The sequence below is a fragment of the Anomaloglossus baeobatrachus genome, chromosome 1, assembly GCF_048569485.1.
Source record: "Anomaloglossus baeobatrachus isolate aAnoBae1 chromosome 1, aAnoBae1.hap1, whole genome shotgun sequence".
NCBI lineage: Eukaryota > Metazoa > Chordata > Amphibia > Anura > Aromobatidae > Anomaloglossus > Anomaloglossus baeobatrachus.
In genome coordinates, this window is record NC_134353.1 from 641,269,097 (window position 1) to 641,289,522 (window position 20,426).

The 20,426-nt window shown below is 45.6% G+C and overlaps 1 gene segment (V, D, J or C); it reads right to left on the bottom strand.

Moving 5' to 3' along the window:
- Positions 1–427: 427 nt before the first annotated feature.
- Positions 428–1,035, bottom strand: LOC142243982 (T cell receptor alpha variable 26-2-like). The segment is given in 2 exon segments: positions 428–786; positions 975–1,035. Coding segments are annotated over 2 exon segments (420 nt in total).
- Between the last annotated feature and the right edge of the window lie 19,391 nt (positions 1,036–20,426).

Genomic DNA, 20,426 nt, shown 5'->3' on the forward strand with positions numbered 1-20,426 from the left:
CATGCACAAAATCTGCATCTACCGGAGAAAAATGCACTAAAATCGCACCAAAAACGCAATAAAGTTTCTATGCAGTTTTTCTGCCAGGAGATGCAGTTTTGGTGCAGAAATATCTGCAGCTGCAGCCAAATGCTTAGTGTACGAATATTGCCTAATCCAGTAATACAGCATTGAGTTCACCTGAGGTGGTCACTGAGTTCAATGATTTCACCTGACGTCATAGTTGGAGGCTCCCACGGTATCCCAGCTGTGATCTCAGGTGAACTTTGTTTCTTTTGCTAGGGGATGCAGAGTTGGTGCAGATATGTTTGCACCCAAATACCCAATGTGCACACATTTCATAAAGTGACCACAGAATAGTTATGTGGTCGATGGATTAGTCAATATATCTGAAAACTAGAGTTGTATTGCTCTTTCACAGTGACCTTTACGTCTTCGTGCTGAATATACCTTGGCAGGCTGATTCTTGTACAGAGCTGCGGTGTGTCAGTGTTACTGTGTCTCTCACTGCACAGTAATACACAGCTGTGTCTTCCCCCTTCACACCAGTTATATGAAGCTCGGTGGTGAGAGTCGGTCTGTTGACAGTCATTGAGTATCTTGGGTTCAGGTTAGCACCTGTGGACAAACCATAATCACAAATCTCTAAACCGAGTCCTGGGATGTGCTTGTACCAGATCAGAAACTGGTAATTTGATATTTTATGAGCACATTTCAGGGTGACATCTTGGTTTTCTGTTGCGGGAAGATCAGGATCCTGTGACACCTGAGAATCTGACTGCACATCTGGAAAAGAGAAGAAAGATTATGGTGTAAGATTCAATTTATATACTGTAGGTCCTTAGTTTTTATACCATTATTTGGATTAATTCTATGTAGGATTTGGTAACATGCATCATTTAGTGTCTGCTTCAATGAATATTTTGTACCAAAGTTTAACATTCCCAATATATATTAAACATAATCCTCCTTACCTATAATTAGAATAACGAGTATAAGACCTTGAAGGATGGCTCTGCTCTTCATCCACATCATCTTGTGCTGCGTGTTCTGCACCTTGTATCATCAGGTGTCGGAGGAGATGTGACATATAGCACAGACCACACCACAGTCTTTCCTGTCATGTCACATAGCAGAAGCCACAACTCTTTTCATGTATGTGATATATATAGAAATGGATGGATTTCTAGTCATATTTCTATTTGTTGTTATACTAAAGAATTATTAATATTATTGTATTTTAAGGGTGTTTTTTTTATCAGTTCCATGTTTTGAAAGTGCTCTTGAATGCCAGGCTAATATTGGTAGCTAGTTCAACTATTCATATACTGTACATATTTTACTAAATGCAGAATGTTTAATGATTATTATTTTGGCTCTGAATTTGCAGCGCAGAAGTAAATTGATTCTTCAGTTCACATACCGATGACCTACTTATATGCAGAATTGTTCTGTTTCAGCTATTCAGATTGGTGGGAGACCTGGGTGTCAGATCCTCTCTGATCTGGTATTGATGGCTTAAAGTGAGCCATCAATATCTAAGTGGTGGAAAAACCTTTTAAATGGAACTAGAAAATGAATGCAGCTCTAACTTTATATTGATATCTTATCGCCATGCAATGGAATTAAAACTGATGAAATAAACGGAGCATACAGTTAATATAAAAACATTGATACAACCTTCTGAGTTTAGAAAATGTAACCTTGTAATAATTATTTCCATGTACATTGTCCCCACAAAGAACACCTCACTATTAAAATCCTATCATGTTACTACCAATCGAAAAATAAATCTACTATTTAAAGGGGCTCTTCGAGAATAACATAAACTGGTGTCCCTGATAATTCAAACTGCAGCCCATCCTAGTCACATGTTAACATGGGCTGCAGACTAAAGAAATACAGCTCTTGAGACCTGTGTGTCAACTCACAAGAGCTGTATAATCCATACCTCAGTTGGTAGGGAGCAGAGCTATCATATGTGAAGAAAAATATCTCTTCCTGGGGTTTAATTATTTTCCAGTTGGGTGCAGTCAGTAAATGTGTCCTACTGAAAAGCTGTCTGACTGACAGAGTAGGATGAAGCGGAACATGTCCTCATCAAGCACAATGTGGGTTAAAACATATCCCTTCACACATCACAGCCCTGCTTCTGCCCATTGACTGAAGTATGTGTGATACAGCTCTTGTTAGTTTAAACACAGGTGTCGGGAGCTTTAAGTCGTCAGTCTGCAGCCTGTACTGATACGTGACTAGGACAGACTACAGAATTATATCAGGGACTCCTTTTAATTTGATTCTTTGCGCACTTCAAGTCAATGTGCTACAGCATCCAGCAAAAAAAAAAAAATTAAGGGTGCTCTGCAAATAGAACAAACTTTATGAAGACCATATAGTGTAAATGTGGTTGGTATTCTGCACATTTGCCCAGTGATATCTGCAGCCTAGATTGGCATGCTGCTGATTTGGAAATCCATAGCATCTGGATCTCAAGTCTGCAGTGCTGATTAATTTACACAGCAGATAATAATAATAATAAAGTTTATTTATATAGCGCCAACATATTCCGTAGCACTTTACAATCAGGTGGGGGCTTGTACAGACAAAAACAAAACAAAATGGCACATAATTCAGCAGCTACAGTAGGGATGAGGGCCCTGCCCGAAAGCTTACAATCTATGGGGAAAGAGGTTGACACAAAAGGTGAAGCACACTTGTAGTATCAGGTCCAGCCATCGTTATACTAGTTTATTGGTTACATATAAAGATGAATGATCTGGTCATTAGACAGTAACCTTTTAGATGCCCTTACGTGCTATTGGTTGTATGTAGGATGTGAAGACAGAAATAGGAGAGAAAAGGTTATGAATAGAATTTAGAAGGTGGGACAGGGGAGAGTTGGGTTAGTAAATTATGATAAGCTTGTCTGAAGAGATGTGCCTTTAATGAACGCTTAAAAACTTGGGGGCTGGATTAGTTGCATTCTTTGGGGTAGTGCATTCCAGAAAACTGGCGCCACATATGTGCAGATAACATTCAGGAAATCCCATCCACAATGGCACGGATTTTCAGTGCTTAGTTCCACCATAGAAAATTTGCTGGCTATGTTGCACTTGGAACAATTGGCACAGACTTTAAATATCGTGTTGGAGACTTTCTCTGCGCATTCCATGATTAAGACCTCCATAGGTTGAAACGCGTAGGAAATTGCTCCTCTGTCTCATTTACCTCCATATTTTTGCCTCGTATTGATGGAAGATTTTAACCATTAAAAAAGAAATTGATTTTAATCCATTATTCTCCTGGAGTTGCTGGAAAATTCTTCTATTCCTTCACGTGATTTCCACCTGGGTCAGGGTGTTTCCATGCACTGGAGGTAAGATCAGGAGTGAAGAGGGGTGAGCTGAATTTCTCCATTTTTTGGTGATGTGCTTTATAGTTCCATTTAAGTTTATGGGAGCTACAAAACCAGCTCAGCCAAATTCAAACTACAGTGGAACCTTGGAATACGAGCATCATTGGTTCCGGGACTGTGCTCTTAAACCAAGTTACTCTTAAATCAAAGCAAATTTTCCCATAGGAAATAATTGAAATGCAGACAATTCGTTCCACAACCCAAAAATATTTACTGTATGTATACAAACTAATTACAGCAATAAAAAATAATGTGCTGTATTCATAGAAAATAATTACAGTACACTAATACAAAATATTGTACAGTAAAAAATATATAAAGCAAATTAAACTGCCCTTTAGCTTACAATAAAATTGTTGGTGTGCGAGAGATACAGTACAAGCAATGTGCTGCACTGGTTAGAAGAAAGTACAATACTAAAGCCACAAATGCAAATTGATAGACATGCTATATAGTATGTACGTATATACTGTACTGTACAATGGTATACTATATACAGTATACAGTACATATGTACAGAAAGTTACCTTCAGAGCGTGGTGAAAGGACAGAACCAGACGTGTGCACGGTGAGTGTTTGCTCTTCTTGCAAATCATTGCTCTTAAACCAAGTTACAAATTTGTAAAAAGCTTTGCTTGTCTTGCAAAACGCACTCTCAAACCAAGTTACTCTTAATCCAAGGTTCCACTGTATATGTGTTCATTTATTGCTGGCATATTTATGATATCAACTCTGCATGTACTGTATGTATATGAAGGGAACCCATTCCTTAGAACAGGGATCCCCAACTTATGGCTCATGGGCCTGTGATGTGAATCCTGAGATGGTAATTGCACTAGATATATTAATTAAAAAAAATATCCTGAGATTGTAAGCACAGTAGATGTGCGACCATACTTGTAGTGTGCAGGGTGGGAGCTGGATGTGGTTCTCTAGGTCAGATAGGTTGCGGACCCCTTCTTTAGACTTGACCTCCAGAAACAGATCAGAATTTTTCATTAGTAGGAAAGTTTAATTACTTATATTTGTAAAGCTAGTAAAGCTATCATTACTTTTGAGAAAATCTGACCGTTGTAACCAAGTCAAATTAAAGTTAAAGTCATAGTTATAATCCCATTATTAAAGAGGACCAGTCAGCATCATTTTACAAGTTAAAGTAAAGGCATGGTTATAATGGGGCTGATGTAAAGATTAAACTGATACTTTTGGTGAAGAAATCTGCCTTATTGTTCTTGCTTAATCAGCATTTGATTAATCCGGTAATGAGATTTCAGTGCACAGGGATGGGATTGTACATCAGGTGTTCTCCTTCCCTGCCCTGTCCACCTGCTTCCAATGAGTGACAGGTCACTGCTTTTTCAGTCAACCGTTTCCTGGTTGATATTTCTTACCAGCACTATCATTGCTGCTGCAGTGTGTGTGCAGTATGATTTCGTGGCTGGTCTTCAATAACATGGCGCTTAGAGCAGCGCATGCGCAGATTGAGATCTCCGCTCAATGAGATCTTTTAGACACAAAAAGAAGTGAGGAGCCAGGCGGAGAAGCCAGGGTAGGAAGACAAGCCCAGTGTAGTCTGGCCCCGTGCACCGAAACCTCATTACAGAAAACATCAAGTGCTTATTAAAGAAGAACTACAAACAGGTTTCTTCACCAAAGGTATCAACTTAATCAGTGTCATTACAGCTATGTCTACTTTAACTTGCAAAATCATCTTGACTGGTTTTCTTTACGTGGAATGAAAGAATTGTGCATGCGTGACTTTTATATTTCAGTGGTAGAGCGCCCTCTAGTGCTAATTTAAGCAATTCTTACTTGTGCTGTATCTCTATGTAAATTGATACAATGAACATTCCATATATGTGACCATATACATTTCACCTGTATATGCTGTATAAATCTTTGTTTTCTTCTAGTGTGTATGTAGCGCCCCACGGGCGCAGGTGCTTATTAACCTTCTCGTCGCTGGGCCGTCAACTGTCGCGATCACGGGTGGCCTAGCCGGGCTCCGTTGCCCCGAGGTGTACAGAAGATGGCAGGGGAGAGATGTTGGGGGTAGTTGTGAGGTGAATGTTTGTCATGACGCCATCTGTGGTTTGCTGTCCTCCGGGGCAGATGGTTTTAGCAGCCAGGGATGGTATCGCTCTCCACAGGTACAGCGGGCTGTGGGGAGGATGATTAGGGGAGTAGTAATGGCGGCTGGCGTCGGGGAGCAGCAATGCGGGTAATAAAGAGTCAGAGTCTATGGCTGTGGTTCCAGGTTGTTTTACTCACTTTTGTACGATGCCGCTCACCCAGGTAATACCGGTCACTTGCTATGATGGGCTCTGTTGAACCAGAATCCCTTTAGAGGTCAGCCCAGTTTGGTGTTCGGTGGGTTTCTCCTTGTAACACTGTCTGTGGATTCCCTGGCTTGAAGCTACGAGGGGACCTGGGGTTTCACAAGATGTACTCTTGTCCCTATTTGCAGGTGCCGCGGTTCCGATGTGGGGTCCAGCTTGAAGCAAGGCCCTGGATCCTATATGGCACTGTGCTATCGGGCGCTGTGTGGTCAAGGAAGCTTGAAGCCGTCCAGCAATTAGTTGCCCGTGTCGCACAAAGTCTTTAAACCCCCGTCACATGCACTTACCTCCCGGATGACCTCGCTGTGGGCGGCGAACGTCCACTTCCTGAAGGGGGAGGGACGTTCGGCGTCACAGCGATGTCACACAGCAGCCGGCCAATAGAAGCGGAGGGGCAGAGATGAGCGGGACGTAACATCCCGCCCACCTCCTTCCTTCCGCATTGCCGAAGGACGCAGGTAAGGAGATGTTCGTCGCTTCTGCGGTGTCACACACAGCGATGTGTGCTGCCGCAGGAATGACAAACAACCTCGTTACTCACCAGACAATGATATTTGGTGTTTGGACGACCTCTCCAAAACCAACGATTTTTACCACTTTTGCGATCGTTGTAGGTTGCTCGTACGTGTTACACGCTGCGATGTCGCTAACGACTCCGGATGTGTGTCACAAACACCGTGACCCCGACAATAAATCGTTAGTGATGTCGCAGCGTGTAATGCCCCCTTAATACTTACTAAACTGTTGCTTCTGCTGTTATTTGGACATGTACCCAGCAGAGTCAAATATTGTAATAAAAAAATCCAGACCTATACCTAGGACTATCTACTTCACAAACTACTTATTTTTGCACACAATCTGATGGCAATTTTGTACACATGATAGAAGGCACATTTCTTCTCAGATGTTTCAGATACAATACTGAGTAACTCCAGACATATTCCTTTAATGTGTTCAATCTTACATGTTCTTCTCCTCTCACATACACCCTAACAATTCATCACCAGCTCAACTTGACATCACAGTCCTTAAGATTCATCTGATCCTTTCCGCGGTTCCGTTTCTTTTCCTTCTTGAAATGAAAGCTGGGCAAGACTCATTGCTTTCAAATGCTTTGTAACTCCCGCCGGGGGCATTCTTCAGGTCTTTCATACTGTTACATCTGGGCCTGTCATCTCTTGAGCTATGTTACTAAGGACCATACTGGTGAGCGTTCTCTTTAGAGACCAGTCTCAGTCACTCACTTTCTCAGTAGATCCAGACTTGACTTTAGTCACACTGTTGTGGCTCTGTCTCCTTTTTTCCTCAATATACTGACTCGCCCACCCCAGGGCTATGGGACACCCGGTGCCGGGCCGGACTAGTCCGGGGGACGTCAGTGGTGGCGGGGCCCGACTCCGTGGCCCTGGTGGGTGTCAGTTTTAATAGGGCTGGTGACTTGGGAGCAATTAAAGTATATGTTTCATGACGCCACCTGTGGTCTGCGGCTATTAAGCCGCCGCTGCTGTGTGAGGCCTCCGGGGTGATGTTATGGCAGCAATGGTGGTACTGCTCCCCACAGGTGGAGCGGAACCCCGGGAACACTGTTAGTGCTCGTGAAAGTCTATGGTGTTGTGTGGCTAACACGGTGCAGGGCCGACAGGCAATGAAAGAACCAGGCACAAACAACAGTCTCTTTACCTTCTCCTCTTTTACTTTAGGAACAGTCTAGTCCTGGGAGACCGTCACAGGTGGTGAAGGGGATCCGGTCGGCCTGGAAGTACTTGGGGTGATCTTTCTGGCCAGCTGAGTATGAGGCCTACTCCTGTTCTTTTCTTTGTTATGATAGGACCCTGCTTCTCTGAATCCAGCAATGGCCCTCTTTGCTGCTGGGACCGGTGGTACGTCCCTTTCCCTCTGTAGTAGGCTGCGCAGGCCCTCTCTGGTGCTTCTCTGCTGGAGTCCACACCGGGCCCTGATGCTGCAGCTGTACCTTCAGGCTGTTTATGGGCCAGGTGCTTGCAGCTCTCCTGCCCTTCGGATTCGGCTACCAGGGAGTATTTTAAGCCCTGGTGGCCACAGACTCCGATGTCTGAGTCTCTTCGCTGCCTCTCTGCTACTCCTGCTTCCCTGGGCCAAGCTGATCTAGCTCTAGGCCCCAGATCCACAGGACAGCACACTCTGCGTCTGCTCGTTATCACTTCTCTCTACAGACTGAACACTACTTCCTCCCTCAGGTCAGACTTGAGGAAGGCTCCCTGGAATTCCAGGTTCAGAGCTCCCCCTGCTGGCCGGAAGGAGAACTGCGTTGGATGTTAAACTTGCTGGCCAATGGACCTCCCAATTACCTCCAGGCTCAGCATTAACCCTTTGGAAGGGCAATGCTGTTGTGGCGACCAGGTCCTGGGGCGCCACAATAACACATCCTGTGGCATGGTACACTAAGTAGACCTTAGGTCTAGACTAGTTGCCCATCACTCTGCAGGGTAATCAATACAGAGGAGGATAATTTTATATTACAGGGTGATTTATGTAAATTGGAGAATTGGGCTGAGAAGTGGCAATTGAAGTTTAATGTAGATAAATGTAAGGTCATGCACTTGGGTAGAGGAAATAAAATGTATGATTATGTACTTAATTGTAGAACACTGGGTAAAACAGACACAGAAAAAGACTTGGGTGTATGGGTGGATGGTAAACTTCACTTTAGTGGACAGTGTCAGGCAACTGCTGCCAGGGCTAATAAAATAATGGGATGTATTAAAAGAGGTATAAGTGTTCATGAAAAAATATAGTTCTACCTCTGTACAAGTCACTAGTGCGACCGCACTTAGAATACTGTGTACAATTCTGGTCACCGATATATAAGAAGGACATAGCTGAACTGGAGAGGGTGCAGAGAAGAGCGACCAAGATTATTAGAGGAATGGGTGGGCTGCAATACCAAGACAGGTTATTAAACTTGGGGTTATTTAGTCTGGAAAAACGAAGGCTTAGGGGGGATCTAATCACAATGTATAAATATATGAGGGGACAGTACAGAGACCTTTCCAAAGATCTTTTTACACCTAGGCCTGCGACTGGAACACGGGGGCATCCGCTACGTCTTGAGGAAAGAAGGTTTAATCATAATCACAGACGAGGATTCTTTACTGTACGAGCAGTGAGACTATGGAACTCTCTGCCGCATGATGTTGTAATGAGTGATTCACTACTAACATTTAAGCAGAGCCTGGACGCCTTTCTTGAAAAATTTAATATTACCAGTTATGTATATTAGATTTTATGACAGGGTGTTGATCCAGGGAACTAGTCTGATTGCCAGATGTGGAGTCAGGAAGGAAATGTTATCCCCATTGGAACTTGTTTGTCACATCGGGGTTTTTTTTTTTTTTTTTTGCCTTCCTCTGGATCAACATGTTAGGCTATGGGTTGAACTAGATGGACTTAGAGTCTCCCTTCAACCTTAAAAACTATGATACTATGATACTATGATCACACTCTATCTGATGTTTAACAGGAAACCCCAGTCCTTTTTTTTCCACTAGCCCCCTACCCTATTGGCTAGACTTCCAACTTTAATTGTCTTTGACCCTACACACCATTTGTTCCTGGCAAAATCCAATTCCCTAAAAGGAAATGCACAACAATATACAGAAACATTACTAAATATCACGGTTCACAGGGCATATAATTTACAATGTCTCAGGACATAATATACACTACATAACATCCTTACAGTAGCTGTCTTTTTTTCAGTCAATGATCTCCACAATCCTCCTTCTTTGCTACCAATGGTGTAACTTAAGACTCATGGACCCAATGCAAAAGTTCCAACAAGGCCCTGTCACTCATAGCGGCCAAAATACTGGGAGTGCATAGTAATCAGGTCTCCCACATCTACCTTTTGATAGGGACCCCTGGGGAATCCAGGAGGGGGTGTGGCCTCCATGTCCACTCAAGAGGTGTGGTAGAGAGTCTGGTTGCTAAGTTGCATAGGCAGGCACAGTGGGGAGGGAGAAGTGAGCCAGTTAATGAGTGCAGCTCAGGGAGAGGAGATGCAGGAAGCAAACCCTGGAGCCTGGCACAATCTGACAACACACGTGCAGTGGCTACCGACGGGGGAGATCGGTCACCTGGTAGTGCCACCCAAAATCCACCCAAGGCTAGAAAGAGCAGAGGGGTGGCTGAGTATGAGGACTGCCAGGAAGGTACCAGGCCCGTAAGGGTTACAGGTCCCAGTGCAGAGATGCATTCAGTTTTCCCTGCCAAACCTGCCGGAGGGGGCATTTCAGACCCTCACCATAACACCAGAGTCCGCAGCCACGTAGCAGAGAGAGGGCCCATAGCTCACAGGAGGCAAACAGCCGGAGTGACCTGGTCCAGGCTACAAGCAAACAGGCCAAAACGAGGGGAGAATAGGCAACAGGAACTTCCCTGGGTGACCCCAGCAGGACTACAAGTCGGGGTCACCCCAAAAACGCCAGGGCTAGGAGGGTGAGTCGGTAGTCATCCTCAAAAGTCAGCCTGACGGAGTGCCTGGTTTCCTCTGGTTCATCCCAGCTATGCCCGGGTACTCACCCTGCCATCATTTGTGAATAAAAACCCTGAAAGACTGTCTGGACTGTGCCTGAGTCATTCTGCTACTTGTGGTTCCACACACACTCCAACCGGACCTTGGGGGCTGCCTCACTCTCGGGAGGCCACGACACCCAGCTGCACACAACACCAGCCCCAGGCGTCCCCTAACCTGCAGCGGCGGTCCCCTGACCGTAATACCGAGAATGGCGTCATGAAAATCCAAAGAAGATAACTTACCTGTGATCAGACCATCCCACGTGGAGTTCCTGAAGGTAATGCTACACAACACCTGTGGGGCTTCACAGTAGCTGAGGTGCTAGTGGTAAACTGAGTCACGGTAAATCTAGATGTGGGAATCATGGGAATCAGGAGGAGGACCAAAGAGCCTAGGACATTTCTTACACTAAGACAACAGCCAACTGGGTCAGGAATGATGATAATATTTGTGTGGCGGGCATGACCGGGGAACCAAAAAGGAGTGACAAGGAGACCTTTTCACCAGAGAAGTAAGGTAACTGCAAAGGGAATAAGGAACAGAGAAAACATCTGGCTAAAACATTTTCTGGGTGCAGATCTGATTTTTCTATGGTCAGTTTGGGAGCAGGTGATGCTGCAACTGATGTTGGTGTCATTGGCTCAACAATACCTGAAAACTCTGTTTTCATGATGGTGGGCCCAAGATTTAAGTGCTAGCATCTTCAGTGTGGGAATGCTTTTACTCATTACCAGCATCTGGCATGGCACATATGTGGGGGGGGGACGACAACATGATGAGGATATGAGGAGATGATGAGGATATGATAATGATGATATGATGATGAGGATATGAGGAGATGATGAGGATATGATGATGATGATATGAAGATGATGATGATGATGATCAAGATCAAGTGGCACAGTGGGGTTAGGAAGTGAATCAACAGGTATCTCAGTTGTGCTGGGCATTGAAAGCTGCTTGCTTAATTGCTTGTGGGTAGAGATGAGCGAACCGGTCCCGGTTCGGCTCGAGGTCGGTTCGCCGAACGGAGGTCCCGTTCGAGTTCGGTTCGTCGAACGTTCGACGAACTGAACTCGAACCGCATAGGAAACAATGGCAGGAAATCACAAACACATAAAAACACCTAGAAAACACCCTCAAAGGTGTCCAAAAGGTGACAAACAACTCACAACACAACACAAACACATGGGAAAGTGACAAGGACATATACTCATGCGAAAACAAAACAGCTGGACAAGGAAAAAGAGGAGGACACACAGATATATGAGTATATGCAAGGAAACATCGATTCCATTATTGTGCAACTTGAGCCCTGCTCATTTTAGGCTTCCAATCTGGATAAATTGCCTGAGCTCGCCACGTACGCCTTGGGGATCTTGTCATGTCCTGCAGCCAGCGTTCTCTCGGAACCTGTCTTCAGTGCTGCTGGTGGTCTGCTGGCAGATAAGCACACGCGTCTGTCCACTGACAATGTGGACATGGCTCTCAGAGGACTTTTCTTCCCCTGGGTCAGCCAGGGGACGGGAAAGGCACGCGTATTTTTGAGAGTGCTTCATGCAAAGCATCTTTTTCTTTTTCAAAAGGGGGCTCAACCGATGCCAGTCAAGTGGGGTGTGTGTGGCCCAATTAGTGGCAACGAGGGAGACTGTGGTTGGAGTCCCCTCGCTGTGTTTCTAAAAGAACCAAGATGAACAAGTCATGGCTCTCAGAGGACTTTTCTTCCCCTGGGTCAGCCAGGGGACGGGAAAGGCACGCGTATTTTTGAGAGTGCTTCATGCAAAGCATCTTTTTCTTTTTCAAAAGGGGGGGTCAACCGATGCCAGTCAAGTGGGGTGTGTGTGGCCCAGTTAGTGGCAACGAGGGAGACTGTGGTTGGAGTCCCCTCGCTGTGTTTCTAAAAGAACCAAGATGAACAAGTCATGGCTCTCAGAGGACTTTTCTTCCCCTGGGTCAACTAGGGGACGGGAAAGACACGCGTATTTTTGAGAGTGCTTCATGCAAAGCATCTTTTTCTTTTTCAAAAGGGGGGTCAACTGATGCCAGTCAAGTGGGGTGTGTGTGGCCCACTTAGTGGCAACGAGGGAGACTGTGGTTGGAGTCCCCTCGCTGTGTTTTACATGCTTTTAGAAGGGCATGACATGGCTTGGAGGTTGACTTTCAGCATCTGCAAACTGTTGGCTACCAAAATGCTGCCTTTCCAACACCTGTGGTTATAGACAATGAGAAACATACTGATGAAGATGAGACGCAGATACCCGATTGGGATGACAACTGAAATATTCGGTCAGGGCAAGAAGAGGCTCGGTCTGAGGGGGAGGGGAGTGCAAACACAACAATTGATGATGAAGTTCTAGATCCCACCTACTGTCAACCCACAGTCAGACACTCGAGGAGGTCAACAGAGGCGGTGGAGGAGGATGCAACCGACGACGAAGTTACCTTGCGCCTTCCTGGACAGAGTCGGAGCACTGGTAGCACGTCTACAACTGCATCCTCAGCCACCACTCTGCCTCTGAGCTTTATTCGGGGTGGATCAACAGGTCGCATGGCCTCTAAGCCTTGCCTAGCCTGGTCCTTTTTTGACATAGAAAAAGATCGCCCAAATTATGTGATCTGTAAAATTTGTCATGGTTCTCTTAGTAGAGGTCAAAACCTCAGCAGTTTGACAACTTCTTCCATGAATCGTCACATGAATAAATATCATATGGCCCGGTGGGAAGCTCACCGTGCTGCAATGCGGCCTAGCGGAGCGAACCATCCACCGCCTGCCCCTTCCAGTGCATCCGCGCGCTCGTCATCTTCTAGGACTGTGGGGACAGCTGTCACACCTGTTTTTCCACCCACAACTTCCACCACTGTAACCGCAACAGGCAGTTTGCTTGGTAGGTCGTCAGTTGGTTTGGAAGGGGAAACAAGTACGTGTGTACAGCTCTCTCAGACATTGATAGCACCAACGTTGGATGAAGGCAACATCATGTCTCCGCCTGCACTTTCCTCACAAACCTGCATTTTTCCAGGGACACCCTACTCAACACCGTCTACACACAGCAGCCAGATCTCTGTCCCTCAGATGTGGTCAAATAAAAGGCCACTTCCTGCGACCCATGACAAAGCTAAGAGGTTGACTCTATCCCTCTGTAAGCTGTTGGCTACCGAAATGCTGCCTTCCCGCCTAGTGGACACACAGGATTTTAGAGACCTTATGTCTGTCGCTGTGATCCAGTACAAGATGCCCAATCACCACTGCTTCTCCAAGAACAGCATGCCCGCGCTACACCAGCATGTCGCACACAACATCACCACTTCCTTGAGAAACTCTGTGTGCGACAGGGTGTATTTCAACACAGATACTTGGACCAGTAAGCATAGACAGGGTCATTACATGTCACTGACTGGGCACTGGCAAACTATGGTGAGAGATGGAGAAGGGTCTGCTGTACAAGTCTTGCCGTCCCCACGAGTTGTTTCAATCCTTCTTCTGTATGTAGAAGTTAATACACTGCTTCTGCCTCTTCAACCTCGTGTGGGTCCTCCACCTTGGCGCAAACCCTGTGTGGTCAGGCCACCCTTCCTTGTAACTGCGCACAAGGAATACCACACACCTCCTTACTATGCTGGCAGCAGAGCTCAATGCCATCAGGCGGTCAAAGGTTTACTTTGAAATGTATGGGAAATGTGAGTCACACCGCTGAGAAGTTGTGGACGGTTAGCTCTGGAGACCGAGTTTCATCAATGGTTGTCTCCACTCAACCAGCAGCCAGGGAAGGCCGGGTGCGACAATGATGCAAACATGGGTGCGGCCCTTCGCTGTGACAATGTGACACACATGGCTTGTGTGGTTCACGTGTTGAACCTGGTTGTCCAGCAATTTTTAAAGCACTATCCTGGCCCACATGGCCTTCTGCAGAGAGCACGGTGTAACGCCTTCCTTGATCCACACACTCAGATGGGCTGTTAATGATAGGCTAGAGGGAAGCCACTCACCAAGTAGGACCCCCAGAACCCTGAAACCCTTTAACCCCTATACAGGGATTAGGAATTACACAGGGCCCAAGGTGATTAACACCTGTGGAAGGCTGCATTTCCAGAGAATAGTAGTCAGGCAGGGTCAAAACATTAATTGAGGAACAGGAACAGAATGGGACAGGCAGGACTTAATCAGAAAACAAGCAGAGGTGAAATGCGGATCGGCCAACAAGGTACATAAACAGCAAGCAGGAAAAGTAGTCAGGTAACAAGCACACAAAATCATAAAACTGAACTGGGGGTAAAATTAACCAGAGGTTCATAGCTATGTCTGGCAGTGGTCTGCAGACAGGATGGGCATAAAAAAGGGTGTGGTGTCTTCCCATTGGTTGTAGCTGTATGATGGTATTTCATCTGTGAGATACCCACCAGCTACATTCAGCCAGAGATTCTGCATCTGTCAAGGTAATGCAGCCCAGTGTGTGAGCATAACCTGCGTCCACCTGCGCCGCTGGCATCGACTCCTCTCCCATCATCAGCACTATTCATGAAAGGAACACGTTGTCACCTGGCGACCAGAGTACAAATTGACGGAGCGGACTCCGTTGGTGACTTAACAGCCGTGTGCGGCAATGATGCAAACCTGGCTGCGGGCCATCGTCAGGGCAATGTGACACACGTGCCTTGTATGGCTCACGTGTTGAACCTAATTCTCCATCAATTTTTAAAACACCATCATGGCCTACATGGCCTTGTGCAGCGTGCACGCTCGCTATGTGCTCACTTCCATCGTGCGCACACAGCAGCTCAACAACTTTCGTCGCAACAGAAGTCTTTAGGTCTGCTGGTTAAACGCCTGAAATGCGATGTGCCCACACGCAGGAATTTGAATCTGCACATGTTGCAGCGTTTGTGGCAGCACCGCCGAACCCTGCTGCAATACGTTATGACATATAGCCTGGCCTAACTTGATCCAGAGGTGGTGCAGATCACGCTGCTGGAGTGGTGTCAGATCAAGGACCTATGCACCCTGCTACACAGTTTACAAATGTCGACGAAGATGTTTAGCACTGGCAATGTCATTCTCAGCGTGACAATTCTGGTCATCTACATGATGGAGCGCACTGTAATTATTATTCGGAGTCAGGTGTTGGGACAAGAGGAAGGGGAGGAAGTACAGGAGGAGTCATATGCGGAAGGGATAACAAGATCTACGAGGTCCAGATGGTCAGCGGCACCTAGGCGGCAGTCATGGTGAGGGAGAGTGATTAACAAGGGTGCATAGTATCAGCAAAAAGTGTTGAGGAAGGAGCAGGAGCCAATGAAGAAATGGAGGACGAACTTGCGATGGGCATGGAAGACTCAGCAGATGAGTGAGAGCTTGCTCACATTTCGGTTGTGCGAGGTTGTGGTGAGAGGGCAGAGGAAGGAGGCACGATTCTCACCTCTCTGCCACCAACACACCAAGGACTTGGTCCTCTTGGATGCACAAGACACATCAGCGGCTTCTTGCTGCACTACCTACAACATGACCCTCGGATTGTACGAATTCAAAGTGATCCAGAATACTGGGTTGCCACACTGTTACATCCCCGGTACAAGACAAAATTTGGCAAAATAATTCGTGCCATAGAAATGGACGCACGTATACAGGAGTATCTGCAGAATGTGGTACGCAATCTTAGATCTACTTTCCCACTAAACACCAGTGCTGCACAGAGTGAATCTCAACGCTTTGTCATGGATAGGAGGAAATGGTCTTTTACTTGTCCACATCTGAGGGACCGAGGGCTGGCTGCTGTGCTGAGATGGCGTTGAGTACGGTGTCCCTGCAGAGTTGCACTTTTGGTCATATACCAAAATGAGTTGAAAAAGGACAGATGCTGGTGGAAAGGGGAACAGGTGTGTTGGAAAGGGGAAATAAGTTTTGGTCCGTGGATTTGGTGGTTAAGCAACAGTAACATTTGCTGAAGAAACACCATCTGTTACAGTGGGACTGGCAGATTTGGATAAAGTGGTATATACTATGTTACCGCTATATAACGTAAATTAATAAGAAAAGAAAGAGAAAGGTATATATCACCTTCAGCAGTCAGTGTCCACCGTGCTCCCAGTTGGAAAAGGAGAGTTTGGCAACTGGAAGGTTTGGTGGAGGATACAGAGCTGTGTGGCTATGAAACTAATAGTATCCTGAACCGAGTTAGACGCCATTCGGATCTGGAGACTGGGAGCCCTGTTAGCGTCACAGGGTCCACATGCCCACCCAGCCCAGGAACTCCCTGTTAACCACACAGGGGCCATTGAGTACGCTGACCGTGTGCGTAGGGGCCACACCTGTGGACAGCAGGCGCATCAGCAGCAGCAGGTCTGTTAATGCCACTGGGCTGCACAAGCAGGACTGGTAGGACAGGAGCTGGTCTTAACCGTTCTGCGTTACCAACTGTGGTGGTGGCCTGCATCCACCACCCTATCCCTGCCTACCTCTGGCCTAAAGCCGCAATGGGTTCAACACATGGAGGTGTGCTCTTTCGTAGCATAATAGAAGACTGCGCACCTCCTTGTTGGCTCCAGCCCCTTTTATAACCTGGGTCCGCCCCAAACCAGGGTGAACCACAATGCACCTCCTGGAGACAAAAGTAAAGTGACACGTCATGAGTGGCATAAGTAGCGTCCTATTTGGAATCGCAACTTCAATGATGACCTCATGGCTGCCATGACCCAAACACCTCACCAGTCATCGTCTGACCATCAATAATGCGGTGACAAGTCATAGGGGTGGGCCTCTGCAAGCCATTTGGGAGGACAGCTGATGCCCTGTGGTCTATATGGGACCCCCACATCAGGGGCAGGGCCCAAGAGTTCATTACCGTACCTAGTCTCTGATGCAGTAAGTTCCTGAGCATGCTCAGTAGCATGAAATACAGTCTCTGAAAAAAGACTCAGCTTTAGCATGGTGTCTAGGCACAAAACAGGACTTAGACCCGGCACGGAATGCAAGCACCTGTGCAAAGAGGCTTTTCACACTTAGTGTGGGAGCATGCGCTGTATCCCGAAATGAAGACTTAGCGTCAGGAATAACACAGTCAGGCTGAGCATACTCACTAGGCGAAACACTGTAATTAGGCTGCAGCTGGGGTAAATCGGCACACGCATGCGCACTAGCTGCCTCTCCACACTTAGACGTGGAGGGGAAATTGCTCTTGGAGATGCTGTCTATGAACAGAAGGAAAAGCTAAAGGAAGCCTGACTTTCTATCCCTCCGAATTATGAAATGCAGCAATGAATTCCATGAGTTTGCTATAACATTAGCGTAGCAAAATGTGCATGAGGGTGTCATGTAGAGGTGCTATAAATAGCTTGTCACCAGTGGGGCACTAATGGAATACAACAGCCAGTTCTATGATGCCACAAAATGGCAGTATTTTTTGCTTTCATTATAGCTCATTAAAAACAGAGCAGGAGGGTGTCATGCAGAGGTGCTGCACATAGATTTGCACTAGTGGGACTATACAGAAGTCCAATAGCCATGTTTAGGATGCCACTAGGTACACTGACTGTTTGCTAGTATAATGGCTTAGTTATAATGAGTTGGAGTGTGCAATGCAGGCAGACATGCTGCAAATATCTTTCCACTAGTTTGAGTAGACAAAAGTCCAATAGCCACGTTTAGGATGCCACTAGGTACACTGACTGTTTGCTAGTATAATGGCTTAGTTAAAAAAAGGTGTAGTGTGCAATGCAGGCAGACGTGCTGCAAATATCTTTACAATAGTGTGAATAGACAAAAGTCCAATAGCCACGTTTAGGATGCCACTAGGTACACTGACTGTTTGCTAGTATAATGGCTTAGTTAAAAAAAGGTGGAGTGTGCAATGCAGGCAGACGTGTCTGCAAATATCTTTACAATAGTGTGAATAGACAAAAGTCCAATAGCCACGTTTAGGATGCCACTAGGTACACTGACTGTTTGCTAGTATAATGGCTTAGTTAAAAAAGGTGGAGTGTGCAATGCAGGCAGACGTGCTGCAAATATCTTTCCACTAGTTTGAGTAGACAAAAGTCCAATAGCCACGTTTAGGATGCCACTAGGTACACTGAGTGTTTGCTAGTATAATGGCTTAGTTATAATGAGTTGGAGTGTGCAATGCAGGCAGACATGCTGCAAATATCTTTCCACTAGTTTGAGTAGACAAAAGTCCAATAGCCACGTTTAGGATGCCACTAGGTACACTGAGTGTTTGCTAGTATAATGGCTTAGTTAAAAAAAGGTGGAGTGTGCAATGCAGGCAGACGTGCTGCAAATATCTTTACAATAGTGTGAATAGACAAAAGTCCAATAGCCACGTTTAGGATGCCACTAGGTGCACTGAGTGTTTGCTAGTATAATGGCTTAGTTAAAAAAAGGTGGAGTGTGCAATGCAGGCAGACGTGCTGCAAATATCTTTCCACTAGTTTGAGTAGACAAAAGTCCAATAGCCACGTTTAGGATGCCACTAGGTACACTGAGTGTTTGCTAGTATAATGGCTTAGTTAAAAAAAGGTGGAGTGTGCAATGCAGGCAGACGTGCTGCAAATATCTTTACAATAGTGTGAATAGACAAAAGTCCAATAGCCACGTTTAGGATGCCACTAGGTACACTGAGTGTTTGCTAGTATAATGGCTGAGTTAAAAAAAGGTGGAGTGTGCAATGCAGGCAGACGTGCTGCAAATATCTTTACAATAGTGTGAATAGACAAAAGTCCAATAGCCACGTTTAGGATGCCACTAGGTACACTGAGTGTTTGCTAGTATAATGGCTTAGTTATAATGAGTTGGAGTGTGCAATGCAGGCAGACGTGCTGCAAATATCTTTCCACTAGTTTGAGTAGACAAAAGTCCAATAGCCACGTTTAGGATGCCACTAGGTGCACTGAGTGTTTGCTAGTATAATGGCTTAGTTAAAAAAAGGTGGAGTGTGCAATGCAGGCAGACGTGCTGCAAATATCTTTACAATAGTGTGAATAGACAAAAGTCCAATAGCCACGTTTAGGATGCCACTAGGTACACTGAGTGTTTGCTAGTATAATGGCTTAGTTATAATGAGTTGGAGTGTGCAATGCAGGCAGACATGCTGCAAATATCTTTCCACTAGTTTGAGTAGACAAAAGTCCAATAGCCACGTTTAGGATGCCACTAGGTACACTGAGTGTTTGCTAGTATAATGGCTTAGTTAAAAAAAGGTGGAGTGTGCAATGCAGGCAGACGTGCTGCAAATATCTTTCCACTAGTTTGAGTAGACAAAAGTCCAATAGCCACGTTTAGGATGCCACTAGGTGCACTGAGTGTTTGCTAGTATAATGGCTTAGTTAAAAAAAGGTGGAGTGTGCAATGCAGGCAGACGTGCTGCAAATATCTTTACAATAGTGTGAATAGACAAAAGTCCAATAGCCACGTTTAGGATGCCACTAGGTACACTGACTGTTTGCTAGTATAATGGCTTAGTTAAAAAAAGGTGGAGTGTGCAATGCAGGCAGACGTGCTGCAAATATCTTTCCACTAGTTTGAGTAGACAAAAGTCCAATAGCCACGTTTAGGATGCCACTAGGTACACTGAGTGTTTGCTAGTATAATGGCTTAGTTAAAAAAAGGTGGAGTGTGCAATGCAGGCAGACGTGCTGCAAATATCTTTACAATAGTGTGAATAGACAAAAGTCCAATAGCCACGTTTAGGATGCCACTAGGTACACTGACTGTTTGCTAGTATAATGGCTTAGTTAAAAAAAGGTGGAGTGTGCAATGCAGGCAGACGTGCTGCAAATATCTTTCCACTAGTTTGAGTAGACAAAAGTCCAATAGCCACGTTTAGGATGCCACTAGGTACACTGAGTGTTTGCTAGTATAATGGCTTAGTTAAAAAAAGGTGGAGTGTGCAATGCAGGCAGACGTGCTGCAAATATCTTTACAATAGTGTGAATAGACAAAAGTCCAATAGCCACGTTTAGGATGCCACTAGGTACACTGACTGTTTGCTAGTATAATGGCTTAGTTATAATGAGTTGGAGTGTGCAATGCAGGCAGACGTGCTGCAAATATATTTCCACTAGTTTGAGTAGACAAAAGTCCAATAGCCACGTTTAGGATGCCACTAGGTACACTGACTGTTTGCTA